The sequence below is a fragment of the Oreochromis niloticus genome, linkage group LG3 (assembly GCF_001858045.2).
Source record: "Oreochromis niloticus isolate F11D_XX linkage group LG3, O_niloticus_UMD_NMBU, whole genome shotgun sequence".
Taxonomy (NCBI): Eukaryota; Metazoa; Chordata; class Actinopteri; order Cichliformes; family Cichlidae; genus Oreochromis; species Oreochromis niloticus.
Genome location: NC_031967.2, coordinates 4,302,254 through 4,328,617, shown reverse-complemented (window position 1 = coordinate 4,328,617; position 26,364 = coordinate 4,302,254). Strand labels below are relative to the sequence as shown.

The window sequence follows — 26,364 nt, the reverse complement described above, 5'->3', positions numbered from 1 at the left end:
ACTAAAGTTCTAGGGATTTTCTTAGAAAGAACTGATTGATCATTATGTTGTGGTTTTGTACATGTTTGTGTCTTTTCTAAAGGATAACATGCACCAGAGCACGTTAGGCCTGCAGCATATCTTACCATGGCGATGTACCCATTAAGAAGAGAACCTTTGTCTTTATCCTGAAAACCAAATGATAAACCTGACAGTACCACACTTACCTGACTCAAACCCTAGGTTTCCTCTACAGGCCTCTGATAACTTCTTCACTGATATATAGTTTTAGAAACTGTGAGAATTAAGGTTGCAACCAAACAGAACATTGTCTGTTTCTTGTGCAAATATGATTAATACTGGTTCTTAAACATATGTCAGTGTTTTGCAAGGATCCCAATAAGTTAAGAAAGAAAGAAATGAAAATACAAGTACAAGGACTTTATTTTGAATTTACTTTGAGATGGGTGTTGAAGGCTATAATAAACACAGACGAAAAGAAAATTTGAACTGCTTAAGGTTATTTCAATTCACTTCAGTTCAATTTAGTACCAAATCACAAGAACAGTCACATTGTAAGGTAAGAACCCTACAGTGTTCTGGAGAAAACCTCAACAATCAAGCAACCCCCTAGACAAGTTTGCAGTTGCAGAAAGGAAAACCTCTGGCAGAGCCAGGGCTCAGGGAGGGCCAGTTAAAAAGTAATTATATGGCTCCAGTGGTACATAAACATGTGGGGAGAGTGAAAGCTGAGTGGTGAAGAAGTGCTAAGTTCATCACATAAAGTGTCTTAGGACTGATCTTATAGCTGCATAACTGAGGAATAGTTCAGGGTCATATGTCTAGCCTTAACTGTTAGCTTTATCAAAAAGGAAAGTTTTTCTTAAAAGTAGAGAGGCCGTATGTCTCCTGAAAAACAAACTGGAAGCTGGTTCCACAGGAAGGAGGCCTGCTGAAAGTTGAAGGCTCTATTTGAAGGATTTAACTGGGTGCCGCTAAAGAGAAGCTAATATTGGACAAGTATGAATTTGCTTTATCATCCCTGTCAGTACTCTGGCTGCAGCATTTTGGATTAACTGTGGGCTTTTTAGTGAACTTTAAGAACGACCTGATAATGATAAATAACAATAGTCCAACATAAAAATAATGAATGCAGATAAAAGACAGAAATATTGTGCAGAAGAAAGAAACAATTTCTACATAACTGTTTAATATGCACATTGAAGGACTTATCCTGGTATGGTAATGCCAACCAGAATCAGAATGCAATTAAACATATAATAACCTCAGTTTTGTCTGAATATTGGAAGGAAATTATGGGACATCTTTATGTCTTTAAAATATAACTGAAGCCAAAGTATATGACTTGTGTCATCTGGCTTCGTAAATAAATCATACTGGGTATTGTCTACGTAGCAATAAAAATGTATGCAGTGTTTTCTGATAATATTCTCTAAGAGACGCATGTATAATATAAAAAAGTATGGATCCCAGCACAGAACCCTGTGGAACTCCATGACAAACTTTGTGGACTACCAGATTACATGAACAAAATCTATCAGGCACATACAATTTAAACCATTGGAATGTATTTTCTTTAATACAATTTTAGTAGAGATTAACAGATTAATCTAAATTTATGTTAAAAATATTGTGATCAACAGTATCAAATGCTACAGAGTGACCTAACAGGACAAGCACAAAGACATGTCCTTTGTTCGAGCCCATAAGAATTTCATTCATTTCAGGTTTTAAATTATATCTCAAAAAAATTGCATAGATTAGAAAAAAATATTAAGTATATGAATTATTACAATTGTTCCCTTAATTTTATATTTTGCCCTTCAGTTGAAGAAGAAATGACATCCATATCAGTTTGCGTATATTTGTAATATGCCAACATAAGACGGTGATTGTGATTAACCTTATCCTGTTTACCTTAAATATGTAAGTATGTTGACAGATACATACCTACTCTGTATTCTGTAGAAAAATATTGTGACCAACAGTATCAAATGCTAATAGTGATCTAACAGGACGATGTCAGGCCTACTCTACATTTAGCACAAGTAGGATTGGCATCACTCTTAGATCACTCTAAAAGACAAGGGCTTAATTTATGAAAACAAAAAAAAAAACAAAAAAACAAAACAAGAGGGGTGTTATTTTATTTTAATAATTCAGGAACTACAGTGATACAGTATTTAAAAAAAAACAAAAACAAAATCCCCTCTCACTCCTGAGGGTGGTCAATCCTTCAAGCTCAGGTCCTCTACCAGAGGCCTGGGAGCTTGAGGGTCCTGCGCAGTATCTTAGCTGTTCCTAGCACTGGTCTTCTAGACAGAGATCTCAGTTGTTCCTGGATCTGCTGGAGCCACTTACCCAGCTTGGGGGTCACTGCACCAAGTTATCCGATAACCACTGTCACCTTCGCCCTCCACATCTTCTCGAGCTCTTCTCTGAGCCCTTAGTACTTCTCCAACTTCTCATGTTCCTTCTTCCTGATGTTGCTGTCATTCAGTATTGCTACATGTATCACTATGGCTGTCTTCCTCTGCTTGTCCACCACTACTATGTCCGGTTTGTCCGTCTGTATCTGGAAGTTCCACAGAAACTTACCTTGGTCATTCTCAACCACCTTTGGGGGCAAATCCCATTTCACCTTGGAATTTCCTTGCTATACCTGGCACAGGTGTTCCTGTATACTATGCAAATCATTTGGTTATGGCGTTCCATGTATGCCCTGCCTGCTAGCATCTTGCACCCTGCTGTTGTGTGCTGGATGGATAGATAACCACCTGTCATAAAAACAGGAAAATACATATTTTAAAAATCTGTCAAAAACCAAGTAGTTTTTGGTTCGTCCCACAAAGTTTCCCAATGGAACTTTTGTCCAACCTGTCTTCGAATCCACCAAATCTCAAATCTGCTCAATAGTTTAAGTCTGGACTTAGACTTGGCCAGTCCATCAGTTCCAGTTCTCTAGATTCCTTTTTCACATAGTTTGTGCACAGTTTTGAAATATGTGTGGGGTCATTCTCTTGTTGGTATATAAACCCGTGAGCAATCCATTTCAGTCTACATCTTGATGAACCAAGATGATGCGCTAGAATTTTTTGTTCATTATATTATGCTAGCATCAAAACTTCCTGTTGGCATAAACACCACAATGCTAACTGAAGAATTCAAACACGAATTCACTTGTCAAGAGTTGCTTCTTCCAGTAATTTACAGTCCAGTGTTTGGGCCTGCAAACATCCACAAATGTCTCAAATTTGTCACATTGCACAGATAATGGCTTCTTAGAAGTTAAGTTTCCCTTCAGCCTTGTTCATTCAGTCATCTGCTTATGGTCAGTCTGGAGACTTTCTTAGAATATGATCTAAAAACATTTACCTCTTTTGCTGCCTGGAGCAGCAGTGGTCCTCCTTCGGTCTATACTACTTAAAGTCTTAAGGTGCCTGAGATCTGCTTCAGTCAGCTTTCATTTCTTCCACTTCTTGGTGCATTCTGTAAGGGCCCGTCTCCAAAGCACACTTGACCACATTGTGAAAACACTTGAAGTCTTGCTCTATTTGTCTCTAAGACCATCACAGCATCACAAAGTGCTTCAATGTAGGCTATTCCCTTTTCAAAGAGCTCTCTGCATGTTCCCATTTTAAAATGAGGAGGAATTTCAAACTGAATTCACATTTTATACCCACATTTGAGCTGGCAGACTGGACTTATCAGAAATTAATCAAGCATTCAAGCACAAAATGTTCTGTTCAGAAAATGCAAGTAAATAACAGTAATTTGGCAACTTAATCAAAGAATAATAACATGCTTTAAAATTTTGTTCTGTTTTATATTGTAAAACATTAATTTTGATGAAAATGAAACAAAATATGAATGAAAAACAACAAAATTATATTTTAACATTAATAATATAATTTCAGTTAAAGAGCTTGAACAACCAACAACATTGGTGGATTAACATTACACAAACATAAAAAAAATAATTTTGGTCATTACTATATATGTGAAAGCCATTTAAAACTATTTATATTGTTCATTTTGAGACTGATAATAGTACATTATCCAACTAGTATGCGCAGTATTATCAGTGTCAAATAGAACAATATAAATAGTTTTAAATGGCTTTCACTGGTATTGTTTAACTAGCTTCAATATTTATTATGAAATCAATGAAATAACATCAAAAGCACAAAATGCTATCTCTATCAGTAATGCAAATTCAGTGACTTTATTTACAGTGCAGGAGAGAGTTGTGCTATTTAGAAGGTCTTTCAGCAGTTCTTAGTTCAAAAGTCTTGTATTTACAAAATCCAGCTGAGGGAGGTTCAGTGAATCCAGAGCATCTGGGGTCCGTTCTTCGTACCTTGCTAAGTAAGTTAGCTGGATTTGATTGTTGATGATTTCGCGTGATCTTGGATCGTTCGGTTCTCCGAAGCTCATCCGGGACTTGCTGTCATAGCAACAGATCCGTAAGCGTAAACCTGCTTGGGAGCAGGCTTACTTTATGTAAACAGGATTAGATCGCGGCCACTCAGGTATGTCTGCTTCATTTATACGAAAGCAACAGCGATATTTCTCCACTGTTTTTCCATAAATAAATATTATCAATGTAACTAAAGATAATGCAGTATTTGATTCTGTTATTGATTTCATACAGATACATACAGGTCATTTCCTAAAAAAAGGGAAATGTACTATTAATCATTCTATTTCATGTATTTGATTATTTCAGATGTAATTCATATTTTAGAGTAGGAATAGTAAATTACTTCGTGTAATCAAGATGAGAGACCACGGCTATAAAAGCGAAGGTGGATTTGCCGTTCCATTCGCAAAGTATACCTGGCACTCAAGCATTTCCTGGGTGTGTTTGTGGTTTTTCCAAGCCACTTAAGACCACAGGTTGACAAACAGGGCTTTTTTTCTATTGCAGGTACATTAAATTCGATAATGAATGTGATGCAATCATGACCTATGTCTGTAACTATAGCTCGATTGTCCGCAGGCTTCCCTAATGTGATTGGTACCATAGACTGCACACACATTGCGATCAAGGCCCCCCCAGGCCCCAATGAAGGGGATTTTGTCAATCGAAAGTGGGTTCACAGTATAAATGTGCAGGTGAGTAATACTAATATTTTAGATGGTAATATATAATGAAAAGGAGTGTGTTCACATATAATGAAATCTCTTAGATGGTGTGTGACTCTATGTGCCATATCACAAATGTGGAAGCTAAATGGCCCGGATCAGTGCATGACTCAAGAATTTTCAGAGAGTCAGGGTTATGCACATTATTTGTGGTAAGAAAGAGACTTATTTTGATATTTCATACTTATTTTGGGCCTAACATAACAGCATTTCTCCATTACACAGGGGCCTACGATGGGATTCTCCTTGGAGACAGGGGTTATGCATGCAGGCAGTACTTCATGACACCGTTCCCTGACCCCAACCCTGGGCCACGAACCCGCTACAATGCAGCTCTAGCCAGGACAAGGGCACGCATTGAAATGACCTTTGAGCAAATAAAGGGAAGATTTCAGTGTCTGAAAAGTCTAAGGGTTGCACCTGACAGGGCATGTGACATTATTGTTGCATGTGCCGTACTGCACAACATTGCCACCATCAGAAAGGAGAGGACTCCTGTGGTGGAGGTTCAGCCTGATGATGACCTCCAGCCAGTGCACTTGGACCAACCTAGTGGCAGAGCTGCATGGGACAGAATTGTGCAACACAATTTCGAATATTAAAAACATGACAAAACATATTTTTCATTGAAATTTATTTGAGCATCTTTTTCTGTCTCATCAAAAAAAAAAAAAAAAAAAAAAAAAAAAAAAAGCCAGTCATCATTTGCCAGGAAAAAAAAAAAAAAAAAAAAAAAAAAATCATATATACTGTATCACGCAAGGTCATCAATAGTGCTCTGTATGAAAGTGTATTTTTACTTACTCTGAAGTTCCTTTTGAAGCAACTCGATTTCGAGTTGAACTTTTTGCCTCATTAGAGCTTGAAGTTCGATTTCACCTAGAAGCTTTTGTTTCTTTAGCTCAGTATACTCCATTTTTTGCTGGAGTCTTCTCTTATAGAGCAAACGAATGTCACCCTGTTTCAATTGTAGAGACAACATTTAATGGTCAATACATGTCATATAGGAAGTAAAATTAATTACAAGACTGCCCACCTCTGTATCAGGCCTCTCTGCCGGCCTCTTTGCCTGCAAATCATACTGCAGTCAGAAACACATAGAAGTACACAAGTAGATACAAATTCAGGCCAAATTATGCATGCACTTACAGGGACTTCCTCCAAACCACAGTCATCTGACAGGGTTGCTTCACTGTCCTGTGCAATGGAAACAAAATGGTGTTACAAAGGGATGTGGTACAGCCTATTGGTCTAAATAATTAAAAAAAAGATGCCCTCAACAATGGGTCTGGTGGCATTCAACCCTAGGGCCAGCTCCTCTGCCGGGGTGTGACGAGGGGGTGCAGGACCACCACCTGTCTTTATTTGCTCTACCCTTTTCTTGGTTGCTGTTATAAACAAACAGATTATTTCAGGGTCTCTTTTCAAGAGACTAAAAGCAATATAAGTGATAAATATTACCATTCTGTAGAATATTCTTATATTTCACTTTTACTTGTTCCCATGTTCTAGTGGGTCCTGTTGTGGCTCTAATGTGAAAGAGGATATAATGTAATATAATATAATAAATTACTTACGAGTTTAATTTGTCAGCAACTTTCTGCCAGCCCTCTCTCCTTGCTTTTGCAGCCTTTGCAGTGTTCCCCTGCGTTTTAATTAAGCTCTGAAACTCCTGAAATCCCTCAATCAAGAGTTCTTGCTCTGCTGCCGAAAAATACTGAGCGCGCTCCTTCGACATTTTCACCAATCAAAGGGTCGCCGATCAATGTTTCTACTATCCATGCGTAGCCCCTTTTAAGCCACCCAGTGATCTCACATTACTTCATCCAGCTGTACTAATCGTCGACAACAGGTGTGTTCGGAGAACCGGAATAGCAAGCTCAAAGTTGGCGCGATGATTTGATCTTGGATGTAGTAAGCGAGGTACGAAGAACGGACCCCTGATCTCCAGTGTTTCCAGGACAGAATCTCTTCCCTCAGCCATGCAAAACACTCTCCACATGTAACCACAGCTAACATTAGAAATCTTTGTGCTAACAATAATGAAAGAGACTTACAGATGGGCAAGGCAATCACTACGACAGTTGGACAACACTCAGACAGAGACTGAAGGTCAGGTCCCAGCTTAAACAGCAGTCAGCTGATTGCCAGATGATTCACAGGTGCTTGATTGCTTGAGGTGCGTCAGGGCGAGGGCGGAGATCCCAGGAGGATCCTGCCCCCCTAAGGTAATGTGGAGTAAGCAGACACATATACACAGAGCAACAAGAAAACACACCAAGAGAGAGAGAGAGGGAGAGAGGTTGCTTCGATGGTAGATTTTTCGGTTTTCCTGCAAAGCACCATCCTCTTTTATCCATAAATCTCCAGATGGCAGAAAGGAGGCGTCCTGTTTCATTTACTAAGAGCAGCAGATTTTTCTTTTAAGAGTTAATAAATATGTGAAAATGACTCCCACCAGGGATAAAACAAACTTTTTAGCAAATGCAACAACTTAGACGAGAGGGGTAATTTATACCCCAAGTACAACTATGCATTGCATTTTGTATGAAAACTGTGGATTTCTATCTTAACAATCTTTAATCTATTAAAGTTAACCAAGGTAAACAACCTTCAATAGATTGGTAGAGCTGATGTGAGGGAATATACTTAAAAAAAGAAACTTTGCTCAGACATATTGCCAATAAACAGCAAGCAACAGTTAAAACAAACCTGAAAAACCTGCTTGGATAGTAATCTTTTCGAGGTCAGGTCTTTCCTATCCTTTCAATGCTCACATTGGTTGCAATTTCCTCTTTTTCATTCTTCTATTCATCTGTTTTCTTTTACCCTTTTCTCCCATCTGAATTAAGCTTCATGTTACTCATTCATGTAAAATAGGCATTATTGTAAAATTATAAGTTCAAATGTGCAGCATTCAAATACTATTGAGTCCCTCTTTCCCATGTTTTAAAGGTCAGAAAGGCATTTCTGAAGGAGTTCCTGTTAGTGTGTTTCCTCTCTTTGCAAATATTAAATGAGCTGGTTCACACACCCAAGCAACTATGATTTGTACCACCAGTGCTAACTCATAAATCATCCTCTCTGCAATGTAAAAATTGAGAGATTGTGGAAGGGGTGCCATATAGGAAGAGAAACACCCTAAGTGCTTCCTACTTTAGACTTAAGTTAAATACTCAAGTAAGAGTTGGCTCTGGGATTTAGACCCTGCAATGAGAGCTATATTATGCTATTCCTACTCTAACGCGTGGATTAAACTAAAACTTACACACATTTTTTTGTTTTTCTGTGAATAACATTTGGTTTTGACTTAATAGTGGCACAAGATTAAAAGTCATGGACTCGCAAAAGTTTTCAAAATTCATATTTTGGGAAACATGAAAAATGGTTCCAAAATCTTAACCATTAAATATTGGCTACCTATTCAATATTTACTCACAAACAAAAACAGGGTGCAAACAGGGTGACCATTTAACCATACAATTTAAGGGCAGATTAAACGGGCAAAAAATTGCAGACCATTTGACTTAATACCCCTTGCCAAGCGCCATCATATAGCCAGTGGGCTATTGCTTCAGTTGATCTTTACAAAGCTTTTACTTTGATCTTTACAAAGCTTGATCCTAATTGTCTATATGGAATGGACTTATTACTTACTTTACTATTTTTTTTTCCAATAAATTGTTCCTGTGCAATTTTAGAATTGTCTATGTTTAACTAAAGATTTTATTTGGGAGTTTTATGTTTTTTTAGTTTATTTTATTTGTTTTGTTTTTGTTTTTTTGTCTGTCTATCTATATAACTATTCATTATAGGAAACTGAACTCCATACCATTAATATCATGAAGATGATGGTCCTCCAATCAAAAGTTCATATATGTGGCTAAGGTTTTACATACATACACTGTAAATGTATGTTGTTAGAGTTTTTGGATCTGAATTTAGCCAGTCATATCAGCCATAAAAGGAACAGCAGAGACCAGAAGTCTTCCAGCCAGTGCACATAAATCACACAAAAACATCACATTAAAATCAATCTGCCTTTAGGCTGGTCTGGCCAAATGTCTTCCATTGGACCTTGTTTTTGTGATGCTAGGCTGTTGTGTTTGTCATTCTCAATAAAATTAAAAAGCCGTTTATTGAAATTGAACTGACATTGCAAGGCTGACAACTGACAACAAAAGGAAAAGAATAAATGAAGAAAACAGCTTGTGTAATAATAATAATAATAATAATAATAATAATAATAATAATAATAACGATGATGATAACAAGAAGAATTTATTTGTATAGCACTTGTCAAAACAGAGATATATATGTGTATACAAATACAAATATGTTGTAATAGTCTGAGGAAGGCTGTTCCACAGTTTGGGTACAACAATGTCAAAGGCTCAATCAGAGCGAGGGACGGTTAGGAGACCCTGGTTAGACGATCGGAGAGGCCGGCTGCATTGATAAAGTCTTTCAAGCTCTGCTACATAAGCAGGGGTGTAGAGCCTTATGTGTTAATAACAGAATTTTAAAGTGGATTCTTAGTTTCACTGGAAGCCACTGAAGGGATCCAAGGGTAGCTGTAATATGTGGCCCCCAGCTAGTTTTTGTTAGTAGCCTTGGTGCTTTGTTCTGCACCAGTTGGTGATAGTAAATTGCAATAATTAAGGCAGGAGCAAGATTAAAATGTGTTCTGAAAGTTCAAGATGATTAAATGACAGTAAAGATTTGATTTTCACAATATTTCTGAGTCGAAGGACACAAGAATGGATGAGCTTTGAGATGTGACTTTCAAAATTCAGGAGTTGGTAGAAAAATGATGCCAAAGTTTTTAGCAGATGATTTGATTTGATTTACTGGTGACGGGGGAGATGGACTAACTAACCTTCTTAGGGAAACTGTCTAACCTCAGTTTAACTGGAATTGGGATAAAAGAAATATGAATACCATCTATTCGTCCATCCATCCATCATCTTCTTCCATTTATCCGGGGCTGGGTCCCAGGGGCAGCAGCCTAAGCAGTCAAGCTCACTCTCCACGGCCACCTCCTCCAGTTTGTCCACGGGAACACCAAGGCGTTCCCAGGCTAGCCAAGGGATATAATCTCTCCAGTATATACTGGGTCTGTCCCGGGGCCTCCTCCTGTTGGCAGAGAAATGGCAGAGAAGCATTTATTGAGGCAAGAGAGGCTGTCAAGGTTTTGGGTTTGACAGAAAAGTATCACTGGGTGTCATCTGCACGGCAGTGGCAGGAGATTCCATTAAAACCATTCAATCCATTAAAATCATTCACTAGATGGCTGAGGGGTAACATTTCTCAAAGTGCAAATTCACCTTCAGTCTGAATTCACATTGCATGCTTGGAGCTGACACTTCTATCCAAAGAAACATGCAGGAAATGAAATGATGGAGTTTCCAAGATGGGTCAAGGAGGACATGGGACGTTTCCTCATGAGTTTTCTAATAGATGGGAACAAGCAGCAAGACTCTTGATCAGGTCCAGAACCTTAAAGTATATATAATAAAAATAAAGAAAGAAAGTAAAAGTAAATAAAGCACGGTGGCACGGTGGTTAGCACTGTTGCCGCACAGCAAGAAGGTCCTGAGTTCAATTCCACCATCAGACCAGGGTCTTTCTGTGTGGAGTTTGCATGTTCTCCCCGTGTTTGCGTGGGTTCCCTCCGGGTACTCCGGCTTCCTCCCACCGTCCAAAGACATGCAGCTTGTGGGGATAGGTTAATTGGATAATCCAAATTGTCACTAGGTGTGAGTGAATGTGAGTATGAATGGTTGTCTGTCCTTGTGTGTTGGCCCTGCGACAGACTGGCGACCTATCCAGGGTGTACCCTGCCTCTCGCCCTATGACAGCTGGGATAGCCTCCAGCACCCCCCGTGACCCTGAAAAGGATAAGCGGAAGCGAATGAATGGATGGATGGATGGATGGAAGTTTTTTAAAAAAAACAACCAAAACTGTAAATGTCAGGTAGACAAAGAATTAGCTATTGATAAGGACATTTCAAATGCCCAGTGTTTGCTTAAAGCCTGGTTGGAGACTAACAAGAGGAGGAACATCCTAAAACCTGGCAAAAGGAGTATTTCGGCATTGCTGTGCATTGGTGTCAACTCAAAATAAATTACATTGAGGTACATGCCAATGGAAATCTATTAGAGTGGATTAAACAAGTGAACTATATGCCGAAAGGCTACTCCAGGGATCCAGGTTTGATTCTGCTTCTGGACATGTTATTCCATGTTATTGCTCTCTGTCCCTCGTTTCTTGGATACTCTCCTGTCCAGGGTAAAAGTCAGTCTTTAAAAAGAAATCTGTTAAAGTGGAAACAATACCGTACTGAAGGTGAATATGGATGTACTGTTTTGTAGCTGATAGTTGGTCTCTAGTCCCATTCTAAGGCTTACATAAGTAGTTCTACTATATTCTCTTTACCGCTCTGATAAACTGAAACGGACCCCCTACTGTGGTCACTTCAGTCGCTCTATTAGAAAGGTTTAACTGTCATTGGTATAAACCACTGTATATCACTGACATTTCATCATGGTCTCTGCTGCCAGTCATTCCTTCATATGCCCCTTAACAAGCTGAACATTCTTTCTGATATCAGGCTAACAGATGGATAATGAGTTCTCTTGTTCTTGTCTCTCCAGCTGCTTTTCATCATCCACTGTTTAAATTGTGGTGACCTCTTATATTTGTATGATGGGTATATAATCCATTCCATAGACATCTGACTAGCAGTAACTGGACTGAGCCCAGAAGCAAACTTGTTTTTGTAGATGAACCACATTTGTTGGCAGCTGTTTTTGTAAGACAGAATAATATCATACCAGACTAGACTTTCTGGACAATAGACAATAGACTTGATTTTGAATTGGCTATTAATGACCAATTTATTCCGTTCAATCAAGTTAAGTTTTATGTATTGCACAAACAATAACGCACCATTGGCAAAATTTTGAAATGTAGTATCTTGGACAGTCTGGCATGTGGACTGGCGGAGTCGAGGTTTGAACTGCAAACTTTCCAGTTTATTCAATTTAGAATAAATTGGCTAGGTTACATTTGTTACAACACAGACACAAATTGTCAAGTTTTGCATTTAGTACAACCAAGATTTTTAAAATAATTTTAATGATATTTTTTTAATAGGAAATATATATTTTACCTGCACCATGTATAGAGTATGAGACGTATGTGTATCATCCCAGCAATGAAAAAAAAAAAGAGCTTTGGAAAAAAGTGGTACGCTACAGTCTTTTTGCAACCCCTGAGTAGGTTTGTTTGCATAATTGTACGTCATTTGTATGACTAAATCTAATCAAGCAGTGAGTGATAATTATTCTAATCCTGAAAGAAATGTGACTTATTTATTACTTATTAATGTGTAACTTATTTAAAGTAATACATAATATTTTTTAAGTAAATTGTTTCACGTGGGCAGTGTTTTTTTTCTGAAGCGTCCTCTATGAGCTCTGTCTTTACCTACAATATGACTGATCTCCTTACCCCTCATAACTCTTTTCCTTCCTTGCTTCCCCTTCCCCTCACAGTCTGCTAATTGCTTGTAAAGTCTCTTTATAGGAAAAGTAACAAGGTTTTAAATCTCCACTGTGTCTTTACTGGCCAGGGGGATATTTTACAGACTACATTATGCAGTTCTAATCAGATGAACTGTTTAGTTTACCACTCACTGAAGGGCAGACAGAGCAAGTGCACTTTTGTATACATCCGTGTGCTTTTAAAAATGAGCATATGAACATTTTGATGGTTTTAAAGTATACTAAGTTAACATGAGTTAGGATAAGTGCATTTTCCAGGAAGTGCTGACCAGTGAAAAAAGAGGTTGTGGACAGTGGCTGTACATTATAACATATCCATCCAGCCATACATTTCCTGCTTATCCAACTCAGGGTAATGGGAGGGGCTTTGTTTGGATTGGCTAAAATACAATTAGCGTAGAAATCAACGTGTACATGTTGTCTAAAATTATGATTGAATGGTTTAGTTCTAGATGGTCTTCCCCTGCAAACTTAGACATATAACATTGGTAATTCCATAAAAACAGTGAAAAGCATTTCTTAACCTTTGATTTTTAATTTAAAAGATTACACTCACACCTAAATGTTTCTACATTTACATCCATGTCCATCCACCACCCTAACAGGTTTGAGTCATGAATAAAGATGTTTTCCTGGGTTCACCATGTTATGTGAACATCTAAAAACACACATAATTTGGCAGAATGCAGCAAATTTGTGCGGTCATGCCATTTGTTCCATGTTTTATTTCTCCATATTTTCTGTCTCGCTCCCATATTAAAACTAGAAAATGTAAAAAAAAAGGAAATAGATAAGTAAATTTATAAAAACATTAAAGTGACAATTGTTATTATTAAAAAAACATATTGTATTGACTGTGCTTTACTGCAGTGTTGCTTGGACTAGTCATATGTGGTTTTAAGCTTGAAGTTTGATCTACATGTGACATGATTGTCTTCTGTGTTCCAGGTCTGTATCTGGTGTGGATGTGGATCCTGATCTGGTGCACATGGAGATGCAAGATACAAGTGGAGGTGCAGTGATCTTCCACTAGCCCACTCATCTTGTTATAATGTTAGCACTTGGTCAGAGAAGATCAAACTTTATTAGAATTTCTATAAGTTGATATAAATCTAGAGGTAAAATAAAGCACAAAGTTTAGCTTTGGTCCAATTTTATACTACTAATAACAAACAGCTAATCAGCCAAGAGACTTGAAATTTGAAATGCTACCAGGTGTATTCTTACTTGGGTTTAAAAGCATGTTATTAAAATACATTAACTGGCACTATCACAAGCTGATTAGTAGAGGACCAAAATACAGGATTTTAAACAAAAAGGTGAACCTTTATTAGGTTGAATGCAATGCCTACAGCCAAATCCAAGCAGAACTCTAAGGTCTCTGCAGGGAAACAGGCAAACCTAAGAGCACACAGAGGAAGATTAAGACTACAGACAAGACTAAGGAGAAGCACAGGACTATATATACACATTAACTGGAAACAGGAGGGTTAGGAGACATAGGTGACAGTCATCAAGACAATCACAGGGGATGAAGTAAAGCTTAAAGGAAGACACAAGAGCCAACTAATTTTAAACTGTTAAAATAACAAAGATCCCAACTAAAGACACAAGAAAACTCACTCTAAATTAAGGGAAGGACAGAATAATAATAGCCTTAAGGCAAAACCAAAAGGAAATAATTAGTGCTGTGAAAATTGACACGTTAATGCAAATTAATCTAACATCACGGTCAACGCGATTAAAAAAATTTTTACGCAATTAACGCAATGAAATGTTTCTGCATGCATTTCGGGCAGTTTGTCCAAGTAGAGTTACCTTCACACATGCGCAAATAGGCAGTTGATCTGGTAGTGACGGGCATAGGTATACTTACCTATTAGTATATAGGTTTTTTAAAAAGTTGTATTTCACAGGAGAGAACCTGTGTTAAAAGATGCAAGAAAACTATTTAAATTCTCTTTGAATTTAAGCATACATTCTTTGTGTTTATTCTGTGATTACTTCATTATATTGCATAAATGTCAGTTACAAGTTTAAATATTAAGTTGAAAACAAAAATAATTGAAACCAGGCTATTGATCAAGTAATTGTGATTAATCGTGATTAATTACAGAAAATTGTGAGATTACCGTAGTTTTCGGGTCATAAGCCGCTACTTTTTTCCCACACTGTGAACACTGTGGCTTATACTGCGGCTAATGCATATGTTTTTTTCATATGGCCAAAAACATTTTGCCTGGTAACAGTAGACCAATCAAAATGATAAGTAGTGTATATATACGGTATATATTTTTATCGGTTGTTAAGAGACATTGTAATGTTGTTTGTGCACTGTTCCATAAAAAAACCATAAGCAACGTAATTTGTGTGTTACCGATACCTACGTATACTTAAAGGTAGCCATGTTACAGGCGCTGTTCGAGGAAAAAAAGCATTTGCAGTAACATACAAAAATGCAAAAGCATTTTTGTATGTTACCATAACGTTTATGTTACCATGTTTATGTTACCTTACGGATTAAATTAAACGTTAAAAATCCTCACGTGTAATATTTCTGTGTAAATATCTCATATTACAGGTGAAACGCATATGGCTTAAAATCCGGTGTGGCCTGTACAAGTACAAAATTGATTTTCTTTCTACAATTAGAGCATGCGGCTTTTAATCAGGTGTGCTCTGTAGTCCGGGATTTACGGTAATTAGTTAAATTTTTTTAATCTATTGACATCACTAGAAATAATATTACAAAATTGAAAACCATTATGAGAGTAATGAAACCCAGGCAGAGATCCTAAAAAACCCCTCAAAAATCTAAACCTCAAAACATAAGAATTAAAACTTCATGCAATAGAGTACAGAAATACCTAAACAGAACCTCAAACTCATATATATGAACTAAGGAGTCAAAGTCAAAGGCGTAACCAATCTTAGGTCACATGACAATCAAAGCAAAACCGTCACTGTGACTTTTTAGTAAATCTGTAAGGAGTGCTTGGGATTTGCACAGGCCAATATAGCCCTATGCTGAATTGAAAGTAATGAATTTTGCTTCTTGAAATATCCTTGCCAGATATGACTGATGCCTCAATCAGATCAACTATGACATGAGGATCAACTTCTCTTTAAGAATTCTTGAGATAGAGGATAATGTGTTTTACCTATCCAGGCAGCACTAGCACTACAGTGTAAAAGCAAGTAAAAGAAGAGATGACCGAATGACCTTGGTGTGGGAGTGTTGGTAGTGCTTATGTGTGATAAGCTAAATGGATAAGCTAAATACTCAGGGTCCCCCAGGGCAACACCAGTGAATTTGGATTATCATATCTCCTGAGTGACAGGCGAACACCTCCACAAAGGGGGCCAAGAGGGTAATAGAAATGTGTATTTGTCAATGAAGATGGCAAATGTTCAGATTCTTTATCCACATCTTGACTTCACCTTCTCTCAGTCTCCCAAACTATAATCCTAAATTCTAAACTATAACCTCTAAATAAACCTGAGCAGGCAAAGTCAGATAGGAGTGGCAGACTCTGAAGGGCACAATGAAGGATGTGTTTATTATATTTGCTGTTCCTTTCTCAATAAACCTCCCCTTTATAAATGGCCATTAAAATCTGAACCTCTTGAGGAGGAGATGAGCAATCTTTTAACCCACACACAGAAAGATGCTGCCTGCATTGTGAAATCTGTCGGGCTGAACAAAGCTTCCTGTGTTTGTGGATAGTGAAGATGAGAGGCTGTCTGTCTGGGCTGACTGCCCAGTTACGGGAGCTCTTCCTGGGGCACATGGCCTCCTCTTTCTCATTCTCCTCCCTCTTCCTCTCCTTGCTTCTGTGCCCAGATAGATAGTTGAGGAAGGCTGGAGCGATCAGGCATGCTAAACCAATCTGTTCACCCTGTTCCCCCGAAATCCTCTGCTCCAATCCTGTCATGCGTAGCATGGCCAAGGTTAAACAGTGGCCTGCTACCAAAAAGGACACAGGAGAGATGAGGAACTGTGGCCCTGCCCTCGGCTCCCAGGACTGCTGTCTGATGTTAGAAAAGGGCTTGGAGGGGTGGGAGGAAAGTCTCCTAGGAGATGGGGTGGTCGATTGATGGATGAGCCATGTGTGCAGAGATGCTGGCTGGCAGTGTGTCTTTGTATATGTGTCATTAGGGAGATTGATGGGCAAGAAAGCATGAGAGTATCTTGTTCATGCACATATTGACGCTGTAATGTTAGGTGTACTGTAAATGTGTACATGTCTCTACAAGTATCACATGTATTGATTTCTGTTTTTTTAAATAAGCACCACAGTCTCAATAAAATCCCTTTAGCTATGCCCTGTTTCCCTGTTGCTGTTTTCCTTGTCATACCACCCAATTTCAGCATGTGAGTGTGGTTGCAGGTATGTGAGGACAGCAAGTGGCATGAAAATGAGTGTGCCACAAGCTGGAATTGAACACTTAGTCCAATCTAATAGTTTTTTAATGAGTTCTCCACCGTATGCTGCTTTGATTAAATGTCTGGGCTTTTCAATAAATTAGCCACTCCATTTATTAGACCACACACCTCCTGAACAAAGACGAAACAGAGGAGGAAAAGTACAGTGCTGATGAAAAGAATTGACTCAGTCATGTGATATGAAGTTGCGTCATCCTGAAGCTGATATATGTAGCTGATATATATACAATAGATTGACAAAAGATTAGATTAATTAATTAGATTAACAGATTAAAGTTAACAATTACTTGATCAATAGCCTGGTTGCAATTACATTTTTTCAACTTTTTCACTATTGAAGCTTGTAACAGACATTTATGCAATATAATGAAGTAAATGCAGAATAAACACGAAGAATGTATGCTTAAATTAATAATAAAGAGAATTTGAATAGTTTTCTTCAATCTTTTAGCACAGGTTCTCTTCTGTGAAATGTAACTTTTTAAAAAAAAACTATATACTAATTAGGGATGGGTATCGTTTAGGTTTTATCCGATACTGGTGCCAAACCCGTACTTTTGAAACGGTGCCGGTGCTTAAACGGTGCTCGAACCGTGCTCGAACCGGTGCTTAAAGAATGGAGAACAGAAACTTTGTCCAAAAACCTCTCATGTTTAGCTGTTTTTTTGTAAAAAGATAACAATGTTAGCCTTTTCTGCAGCTATAGGGCATATATGGTATCACTCTTGGCTGGAAGCGGTGCTTAAACAATGGAAAAACATAAACTTTGTCCAAAAACCTCTCATGTTTAGCTGTTTTCCACTTTTTCTTTGGTCATTTTAGCCTTTTTGGCCAGGGTGAAGGGAGTATCTGCCATCAAACAAGAAGACAGCCGCATGTAGCTACGACTGTGTTTGCTAGTTCACCTTACATGCATTAATTTAATAACGTGGTTAGCCTACTCAATGTAAATTACACACGAACAACATTAAGCTACTCACGCAGAGAAGAACGGGTGCTGCTGCCATCATCATCCATCATCATTTCTGCTACACTGGCAGGGCTAGGGCCCAGGACTCTACTCTTCGGGTTCTTGGGGGATGTTGCTAACTCCGGGTCCCATAACAGGCACCACACCCGCAGCAGATGTGCTCGGTGTGAGGTCTTGCAGCAAGCTATCAAACACGGTGCATCTCGGCTTTTAAAAAAACACAATGCGTCGCCAGGTGTTTCATCAGATTTGAGGTGTTACCTCCTTTGCACAGTATCACCTTAAAGCACTTGTTGCAGGCTGCTGAATTTACATCTTTTGCTGTGAAGTACATCCAGACTTTTGACCGCTTTGCCTTGGGCATTTTTAATCTGTAGCTCTGCTCTAAAAGAACGTACGTACCTGGGCCTGCCTACTATCCTTGGAAAGGTAAAATGATTGGCTAGAATCCAAAGTGTATGACATCTCAGGAAGAAAAAGCACCGAAATAAAGCACCGAAATGTGCGCTGCTTTTGGTCTGGTTACTACCGTTTATGTCAGAACCGGTGCCATACTGGTACCCATCCCTAGGTAAGTATACACTAATATATAATATTCTAACAAACTGGGTTACAAGTTAGTTGACTTTTGTGTTATCAGTGTTTTGTGTTCAGAATTGCCAGTTACTTATGGCATAGTTGGACCACACCCGCAGCATGGTGATTTACTGAGTGTCCTTGAATGTGCAGTAGTCTAGAGGCTGGTTGGCCTGTCAATCAGATCAGCTACCAATGACAGAAAGTCTGGAGGAGAGCATGTGTGTGGTTGGCTGAGAATGTTCAGGGGGCGGGGGTTAGAGAAGGGGGTGTGTGTGGCGGAAGAAAGGAGGAGAGAGGGGGATTGTTTTTGTTGCTGGAGAGCGCGCTTTTTCCCTGTTGTTTTGGTGTTGGCTACGGCCCACAGTAGCCCGTGTTACTATTCTGAATAAACACCAGTAACCGGAACGCCGATCGTCTGTGTCTTCTGTCAGAGGGACGCTACACTGGTGTCAGAAGTGAAAGTGAAGCTTCGCCTCCGGAGTTATCTGCGCTCGTGCCTCCCCGACTCACGGCATCGGCTGTGGACGCTGGAGATTTTTGCGGGACTTTGGGGAATGCTTCTGATGGATTACTCCAAGATCAAGCGAGAACCTACAGCAGAAGCTCACGGACACGACTACTCCGCTGGGGACCGGAGGTTCGCGGAACACAGAGAGCGGGTGAGACAAACGACCGCGGATATGGTGAGAGAAGCCGGCTTTGCATCCTCTCGCCGTTCGGGTGGCCGACGGAGCTCTTTGGGGACTTCTGCAGCAGCTGAGAGGGTGGAGAGAGACACGCCAACGCATAGAGGCACTTTCCACGCTTCCATGAAGACCCCCAGGTATGATGGCAAGGCTGACTGGGAAGCTTTTCATGCACAATTTGAACTGTTGGCCAGGGCTGGTGGGTGGTCTGCTGAAGAGAAATCCCTGCAGCTAGCTATGTGCCTTACTGGCGATGCCCTGTCTAACTTGCTGCTTTTGAGCCCAGAGGGCAGGGGAGATTATGATGCTTCCGGCGGTTTGGTTCTTGCCCTGCTCCGAGCCTGCTGCACTCCGAACTGTGCAGCCGCCGCCGCCGACCAGGAGAATCCATTAGGGACCTAGCTAATGACATTGAGGGGCTGGTCCACCGCACCTATGCCCACATGCCCCCCACCATCCAGGGCAAATTAGCTTGTGACCACTTCCTCCAGGCCCTGCTTCCTGATGAGCTGCGGATCCAGACACTGTTAGCTCACCCCAAATCCCTTCAGGAGGCCCTGGAGCTGGCTACAGAGAGAGAGTTACTGTGCGCTGGGGCTGCTAAACCCCTGACTGAGCTGACCAGGCCACCGCAGACGGGGGCTACAGGAGGGACTGCGCTGGGCGCCGCAGAACCCGCATGGGCGGAGGGATTGACCCAATTGGTGAGAGCTGTCACGCTACGTGGGGAACAAAGGCCGAGAAGAGGGCCGAGGGTCTGCTGGGGATGTGGGCGGCCGGGTCACCTAGCCCGAGACTGTCCCCACGCCCACCCGGATCAGGGAAATGACATGGGGTCTGCATAGCCGGGACGATGCAGGATCCTGGGGCTGTGTCCCGACCTCCTGTTCCGGGAGGAACAACCCAGCTCAGGGCCCACGGGGGTGCACAGCGGAGGGGAGGGGCATGAAGCAGCATGGGGTGCAGTTGAGGTCAGTGTAAGTGGGTCCTTGGGGGCGGCCGGACTACCAGTCAGGTCTGGGGAGGAGTCGGCTGCCCGCTCAGAAAGGGCATGGGCTGCAGGGTGATCAGGTTGGGGTGGCCGCCTCAACATCCGAACAACACCACCGTCAGGGAACGAGAGCGCCCCCCCCTCGTGTCAATAACGCAGTCCAGTGCCCTGAGTACATCCAGCCCAGTATACAGTCTTCCAGGTCTGCAACCCATACAGAGCAGCGGACTGACTTCCTCCCCACACTCAGGGTGAGCAGTGCTTCCCCTAGCATGGGGGCCCGCTCTCCCGTCACAGTCTGCAGCTTCACCATGGTAGGGAGGATGCGATCCCCCCTTCCCACCACATCAGGTCTTAAAACTGTCGCTGAAGACCCGGTATCCACCAGGGCTGAGCAGCATAGTCCATTCACAACTAATGGGGCATACCAGCAGCTGCCAACCCAAGTCCTGCCCAACAAAACAAGCCGGTCCACCTGTCCATCCACAGCTCCGCAGGGGCGCTGTGCACCCCCGTGGGCCCTGAGCTGGGTTGTTCCTCCCGGAACAGGAGGTTGGGACACAGCCCCAGGGTCCTGCATCGTCCCGGCTATGCAGACCCCATGTCGTTTCCCTGATCCAGGTGGATCATATAGTAAGCCGTTATATGTTAATGACCCTATGCATATTCAAGTAACCACAATAAAAGGAGTGCTATGGGGAACCTGGCTGAGAGTCTGATGGTGGTCAAGTGGGTGGAACGACACTTGGCTCCAGGCAGGCCTCCCTCATGCATGAGTACTTCAAAGAACTTTGCCTGCTTGTGTCTTGTTTCTGCTGTGTAGCAAATTGTCCTGAATGTTCCAGTGAATAGGTTTATGCTACAAACCTATCACTGACTGCTAGCGAGCAGGACCTGCTCTGGCAGCTGCTGCTGGACTTCAAGGACTGCTTCTCCTTCTCAGAGGATGATATGGGCCGCACTGACCTCATTCAACATGACATCGATACTGGAAATGCACAGCCCATTCGGATGAGGCCTAGATGCCTCCCCCTGGCCAGACAGGCTGCAGCGGAGAGGGCTCTGCGAGAGATGCAGCGTGCTGGACTCATTGAACCATCCACCAGCCCCTGGGCCTCCCCGGTTGTTATGGTTCCAAAGAAGGTGAAGAATGAATGGCGGTTCTGCGTAGATTTCCGGCCTTTGAATAAGGTGACAAAGAAGGACCCATATCCTTTACCGCGTATAGATGAGACCCTTGACACTGTGGCGGGATCCTCATGGTTCTCCTCCCTAGACCTACGCAGCGGGTACTGGCAGGTACCCCTCGCAACAGATGCCAGACCAAAGACTGCATTTATTACCAGCCGAGGCTTATGGCAATTTAAAGTTCTTCCTTTCGGCCTCTGCAATGCCCCTGCCACATTTGAGAGACTCATGGATAATGTGCTCACTGGAATTCCCTGCGGAGAATGCGTGGTGTACCTGGACGACGTCTTGGTCCATGGTGCTTCTTTCCACGCTGCCCTTGGGGCCCTCAGACGGGTCCTGGAGAGGGTATTGGCAGCAGGGTTAAAACTCAACCCAAGGAAATGCTGCTTAATGCAACGTGAGGTTGCGTTCCTGGGCCACCGACTGGGGGCCGGGGGGGTCGGCACCATGGATGATAAGATCCAAGCTGTGAAGGACTGGCCCACCCCAAGATCTGTGCAGGAGTTAAAGAGCTTCCTGGGCTTGGCGTCGTACTACAGACGGTTTGTAAGGGGTTTCTCCTGCGCAGCCGCGCCACTGTTCCACCTGCTCCAAAAGGGTGTGACCTTCCAGTGGACAGCAGGCTGCCAGGTAGCTTTCACCTCACTGCAGGAAGCCCTAGTTGGGGCCCCAGTGCTCTCTCCACCTGACCCCACTCTGCCCTTTGTCCTTGACACAGATGCCACCAGTGTCGGATCTGGTGCAGTGCTAGCCCAGGTGACACCCGGCGGGGAGAAAGTGGTGGCATACCATAGTCGGGCCTTCAACAAAGCTGAACGCCGCTATTGTGTCACAAGGCCCCGCCTTGTGACACAATAGCTGCTCGCAGTGGTATGTGCCATACGCCACTTTAAGTATTACCTTGGGGGCCTCCACTTTACGGTCAGAACGGACCATGCTGCCTTGCAGTGGCTCATGTCTTTTAAGGAGCCAGAGGGGCAGCTAGCACGCTGGATTGAGGAGCTGCAGGCTTATGATTTCGAGGTTGTGCACAGACCTGGGGCCCAGCACAGGAACGGAGATGCGCTTTCCCGCAGACCCTGTGCCCAGGACAGATGCCACTACTGTGAGAGGAAGGAAGCTCAGGAGGAGGACCAATTGGTGCCCGATGTAAAGTGTGCTGTGACGGGGGTGGAGGAACGGCCATCCTGTCAGAGGCTGGTTGCTGTGGATGCAACGGAGTGGAGACATCAACAGGAGGAGGATGCTGACATCAAGCCAGTGCTTGGGTGGATTGAGGAACAGCGACAACCCCAATGGGAGGAAATCGCCATGTTGTCACGGGCCACAAAGGGACTTTGGTCCATGTTTAATGCCTTGCGGCGGCACGATGGAGTGCTACAAAGGGGCTGGAAGGAACCGGCTACGGGCGAGATGAGGTGGCAGTTGGTTGTCCCGCGGGCCCTGCAGGAGATGGTGCTTCGCGCAGTGCATGGGGCCCCAGGGTCTGGCCACTTTGGTGTCACCAAAACACTCCGCCGTCTCCGGCAGGGGTTCTATTGGGCCCAACATAGACGGGACGTAGAGGACTTTTGCCGCCGCTGTGACAGCTGTACAGCACGGAAGGGACCCACAGCCAAATCCCATGCCCAACTGCAACAGTTTCAGGCAGGGTACCCTATGGAGAGGGTGGGGATGGACATCCTGGGTCCTTTTCCCCTCACAGAAAGGGGAAACCGCTATATCCTCACAGCTATGGATTATTTCACAAAGTGGCCAGAGGCATACAGTTTACCTGATCAAGAGGCCGAGACAATTGTGGATGCTCTGGTGGAGGGGATGTTCAGCAGATTTGGGGTGCCTGAAGTAATCCACACAGACCAGGGCAGGAACTTTGAGTCTCGTGTGTTCGCGGCAATGTGCGAGAAACTAGGCTCCCATAAGACCCGTACAACACCACTCCACCCACAGAGTGATGGACTCGTTGAGAGATTTAACCGTACACTGGCAGAGCAACGGCGCTTGTGATGGCTAAACACCAACGTGACTGGGACAGTCATGTTCCCCTGGTCCTCATAGCATATCGTTCGGCGGTCCAAGACTCCACTTCGTGCTCCCCTGCCCTCTTGATGTTGGCCAGGGAGATCAGGACTCCAGCGGAGATGATGATGGGCCGACCCCCCGATGCTGATGGGGACCAACCAGGTCCTGACTATGCAAGGAAGCTCCAGGATCGCATGGAGTCTGCTCATGACTTTGCTAGGAGGAAACTGATAAGTGCGGGGGTACGGCAGAAGAGGAACTACGACGTCCATTCCAGAGGCCGACATTTTAACGTGGGGGAACTGGTCTGGGTGTACAACCCCCAGAGGAAAAAGGGCAGATGCCCTAAGCTGAGCAGTGACTGGGTTGGACCCTGTAAGGTTCTGGAACGTCTGGGGGAAGTGGTGTATAGGGTACAACTGCCCCCAAGGGGACGGAGGGTCGCCCTGCACCGACTGGCCCCCTATCGGGGTGCGGCCACCGCACTGACACAACAGGGTGGGCCGCAGACAGACCTGGACTCCACCCCTGCAGACGCTGCCACCACCATTGTGACAGCCCCTACTGTGAGCCCTGTGAGCCCTGGGCCCACAGCCACTTCGGACGTGACCCCTCCCCCACCTCCATCCAGGCGCCTTCACCCAAGGAGGCACCATAGACCACCAGGCCATCTGAGAGACTTTATCCGCCCTCGTGGGCGAGGGACTTTGAGGGGTCGAGGTAGTGTAACGGACGGGTTACAAGTTAGTTGACTTTTGTGTTATCAGTGTTTTGTGTTCAGAATTGCCAGTTACTTATGGCATAGTTGGACCACACCCGCAGCATGGTGATTTACTGAGTGTCCTTGAATGTGCAGTAGTCTAGAGGCCGGTTGGCCTGTCAATCAGATCAGCTACCAATGACAGAGAGTCTGGAGGAGAGCATGTGTGTGGTTGGCTGAGAGTGTTCGGGGGGCGGGGGTTAGAGAAGGGGGTGTGTGTGGCGGAAGAAAGGAGGAGAGAGGGGGATTGTTTTTGTTGCTGGAGAGCACGCTTTTTCCCTGTTGTTTTGGTGTTGGCTACGGCCCACAGTAGCCCATGTTACTATTCTGAATAAACACCAGTAACCGGAACGCTGATCGTCTGTGTCTTCTGTCGGAGGGACGCTACAATATATATTAGTGCTGTCAAACAATTAAAATGTTTAATCAGATTCATCACAGGTTTACAGTGGATTAATTTTGATTAATCACGATTAAATATCATTCATTTTTATTCTATATTAATCGCATTTCATTTTGCATGAGCAAACAAACACGAGAAAGAAGGGAAAATATACGCACTTAACATGTTTATTGAACATCTTGAACATTCATGTTAACAAAAAACTCTAAACATTTATCCACTCTCTCTGTCACTCTTGGGGAGGCACTTCAAGTCCTTGAAAAGAGGAACCAAAGCTACGTAAAGCGCGTGTTCTCAACGATATTAATTGGTCTGCAGTTTGTTGCAATCCACTTGGCAATTGTATCAGTCAATATTTCTGCGGTAGACTTACTGAGTCCCCGATGCTCCGTTAGTGGTTTGTCGCAAGCTCATTGATGCGTTAGCCAAAGTCCTAGCTGCATCCCCGACTAACGTATGCTTTACGTCAATGTGATATTTTAAGCTGGAAGTGCTTCAGTGAAAAGAAAATTCCTTCTTGCACAATGTGTATAATACTTTATGTAGGTCGACTGTTCCATCTTGTTATTTTTTTAATACTCAAATTTCATTGACACTCCATCGAGAGGGCCAATGTGCATTTATCATCTTCCAAATTGAGTTGTTTGGTTCAGCTGCCCGTCACTACCAGATCTATTGTCTATTTGTGCATGTGCTAAGGTAACTCTACTTGGACAAACTGCTCGAAATGCGTTGACAGAAACATTTGAGGAATTTTGAGTCATTCTGCACTCTAGATGCGTTAATTGCGTTAAAAAAATTTAACTGTGAAAATTCCTTATCCTTCAAGTTCTGGTCCTCTACCAGAGGCCTGGGAGCTTGAGGGTCCTGCGCAGTATCTTAGCTCTTCCTAGGACTGCACTCTTCTGGACAGAGATCTCCGATGTTGTTCCTGGGATCTGCTGGAGCCACTCGCCTAGCTTGGGAGTCACAGCACCTATAGTGCTCTGGTTACCACTGGGACCACTGTTACCTTCATCCTTCACATCTTCTCAAGCTCTTTTCTGAGCCCTTGGTATTTTTCAAGTTTCTCGTGTTCCTTCTTTGTGATGTTGCTGTCATTCGGTATTGCTACATCTATCACTATGGCCGTCTTCTTCTGTTTGTCTACCACCACTATGTCTGGTTATTTAGCCACCACCATTTTGTCCATCTGTATCTGGAAGTTTCACAGGACCTTAGCTCGGTCATTCTCCACCACCCTTGGGGGTGTCTCCCATTTTGACCTCGGGGCTTCCAGGCATACATGGAACGCCATAACAAAGTGATTTGCATAGTACAGGAACATCTGTGCCAAGTGGAGCAAGGAAGTTCCAAAGTCAAAATGAGATATGCCCCAAAAGGTGGTTGAGAATGACCAAGGTAAGATTCTGTGCACTGTAAAAAAGAAAATGTTGAGAAAACGTAAAATTTCAAGGCAACATGATGCAAGAGATTTTTGAGTTTTCTCAACTTTTGCCAACTGTTGTTGACTTAACTAAGATTTACAAGTTCTGCCAACTTGGATCTTCTTGTTCACCTAATTAGGATAATCCTGTAAGTCTAACGAAGAAATTCTG

The 26,364-nt window shown here is 42.6% G+C and overlaps 1 protein-coding gene and 1 long non-coding RNA gene across 9 annotated transcripts in view; one reads left to right on the top strand and one right to left on the bottom strand.

The window, feature by feature from the left end:
* The window catches only part of sorcs2 (sortilin-related VPS10 domain containing receptor 2), a 379,862-nt gene that overhangs the window by 289,270 nt on the left and 64,228 nt on the right, over positions 1-26,364 (top strand). For all 6 annotated transcript variants that reach the window (XM_013266082.3, XM_013266081.3, XM_013266083.3 and 3 more), the window contains one exon: positions 13,666-13,730. In XM_013266082.3, coding sequence (XP_013121536.1) covers positions 13,666-13,730 — 65 coding nt within the window. The remainder of the gene's footprint in view (positions 1-13,665; positions 13,731-26,364) is intronic.
* Positions 5,115-7,931, bottom strand: LOC109196009 (uncharacterized). 3 transcript variants are annotated; one of them, XR_002057484.2, is made up of 5 exons: positions 7,206-7,921; positions 6,298-6,345; positions 6,185-6,217; positions 5,953-6,106; positions 5,115-5,709 (listed from the first exon to the last, which is right to left on the bottom strand). It is a non-coding gene; the product is annotated as an uncharacterized LOC109196009 (long non-coding RNA). The 3 variants fall into 3 exon arrangements; XR_002057482.2 differs by lacking the exon at positions 5,115-5,709 and adding an exon at positions 5,784-5,803 and having other exon boundaries at positions 7,206-7,931; XR_002057483.2 differs by lacking the exon at positions 5,115-5,709 and adding an exon at positions 5,785-5,799 and having other exon boundaries at positions 7,206-7,922.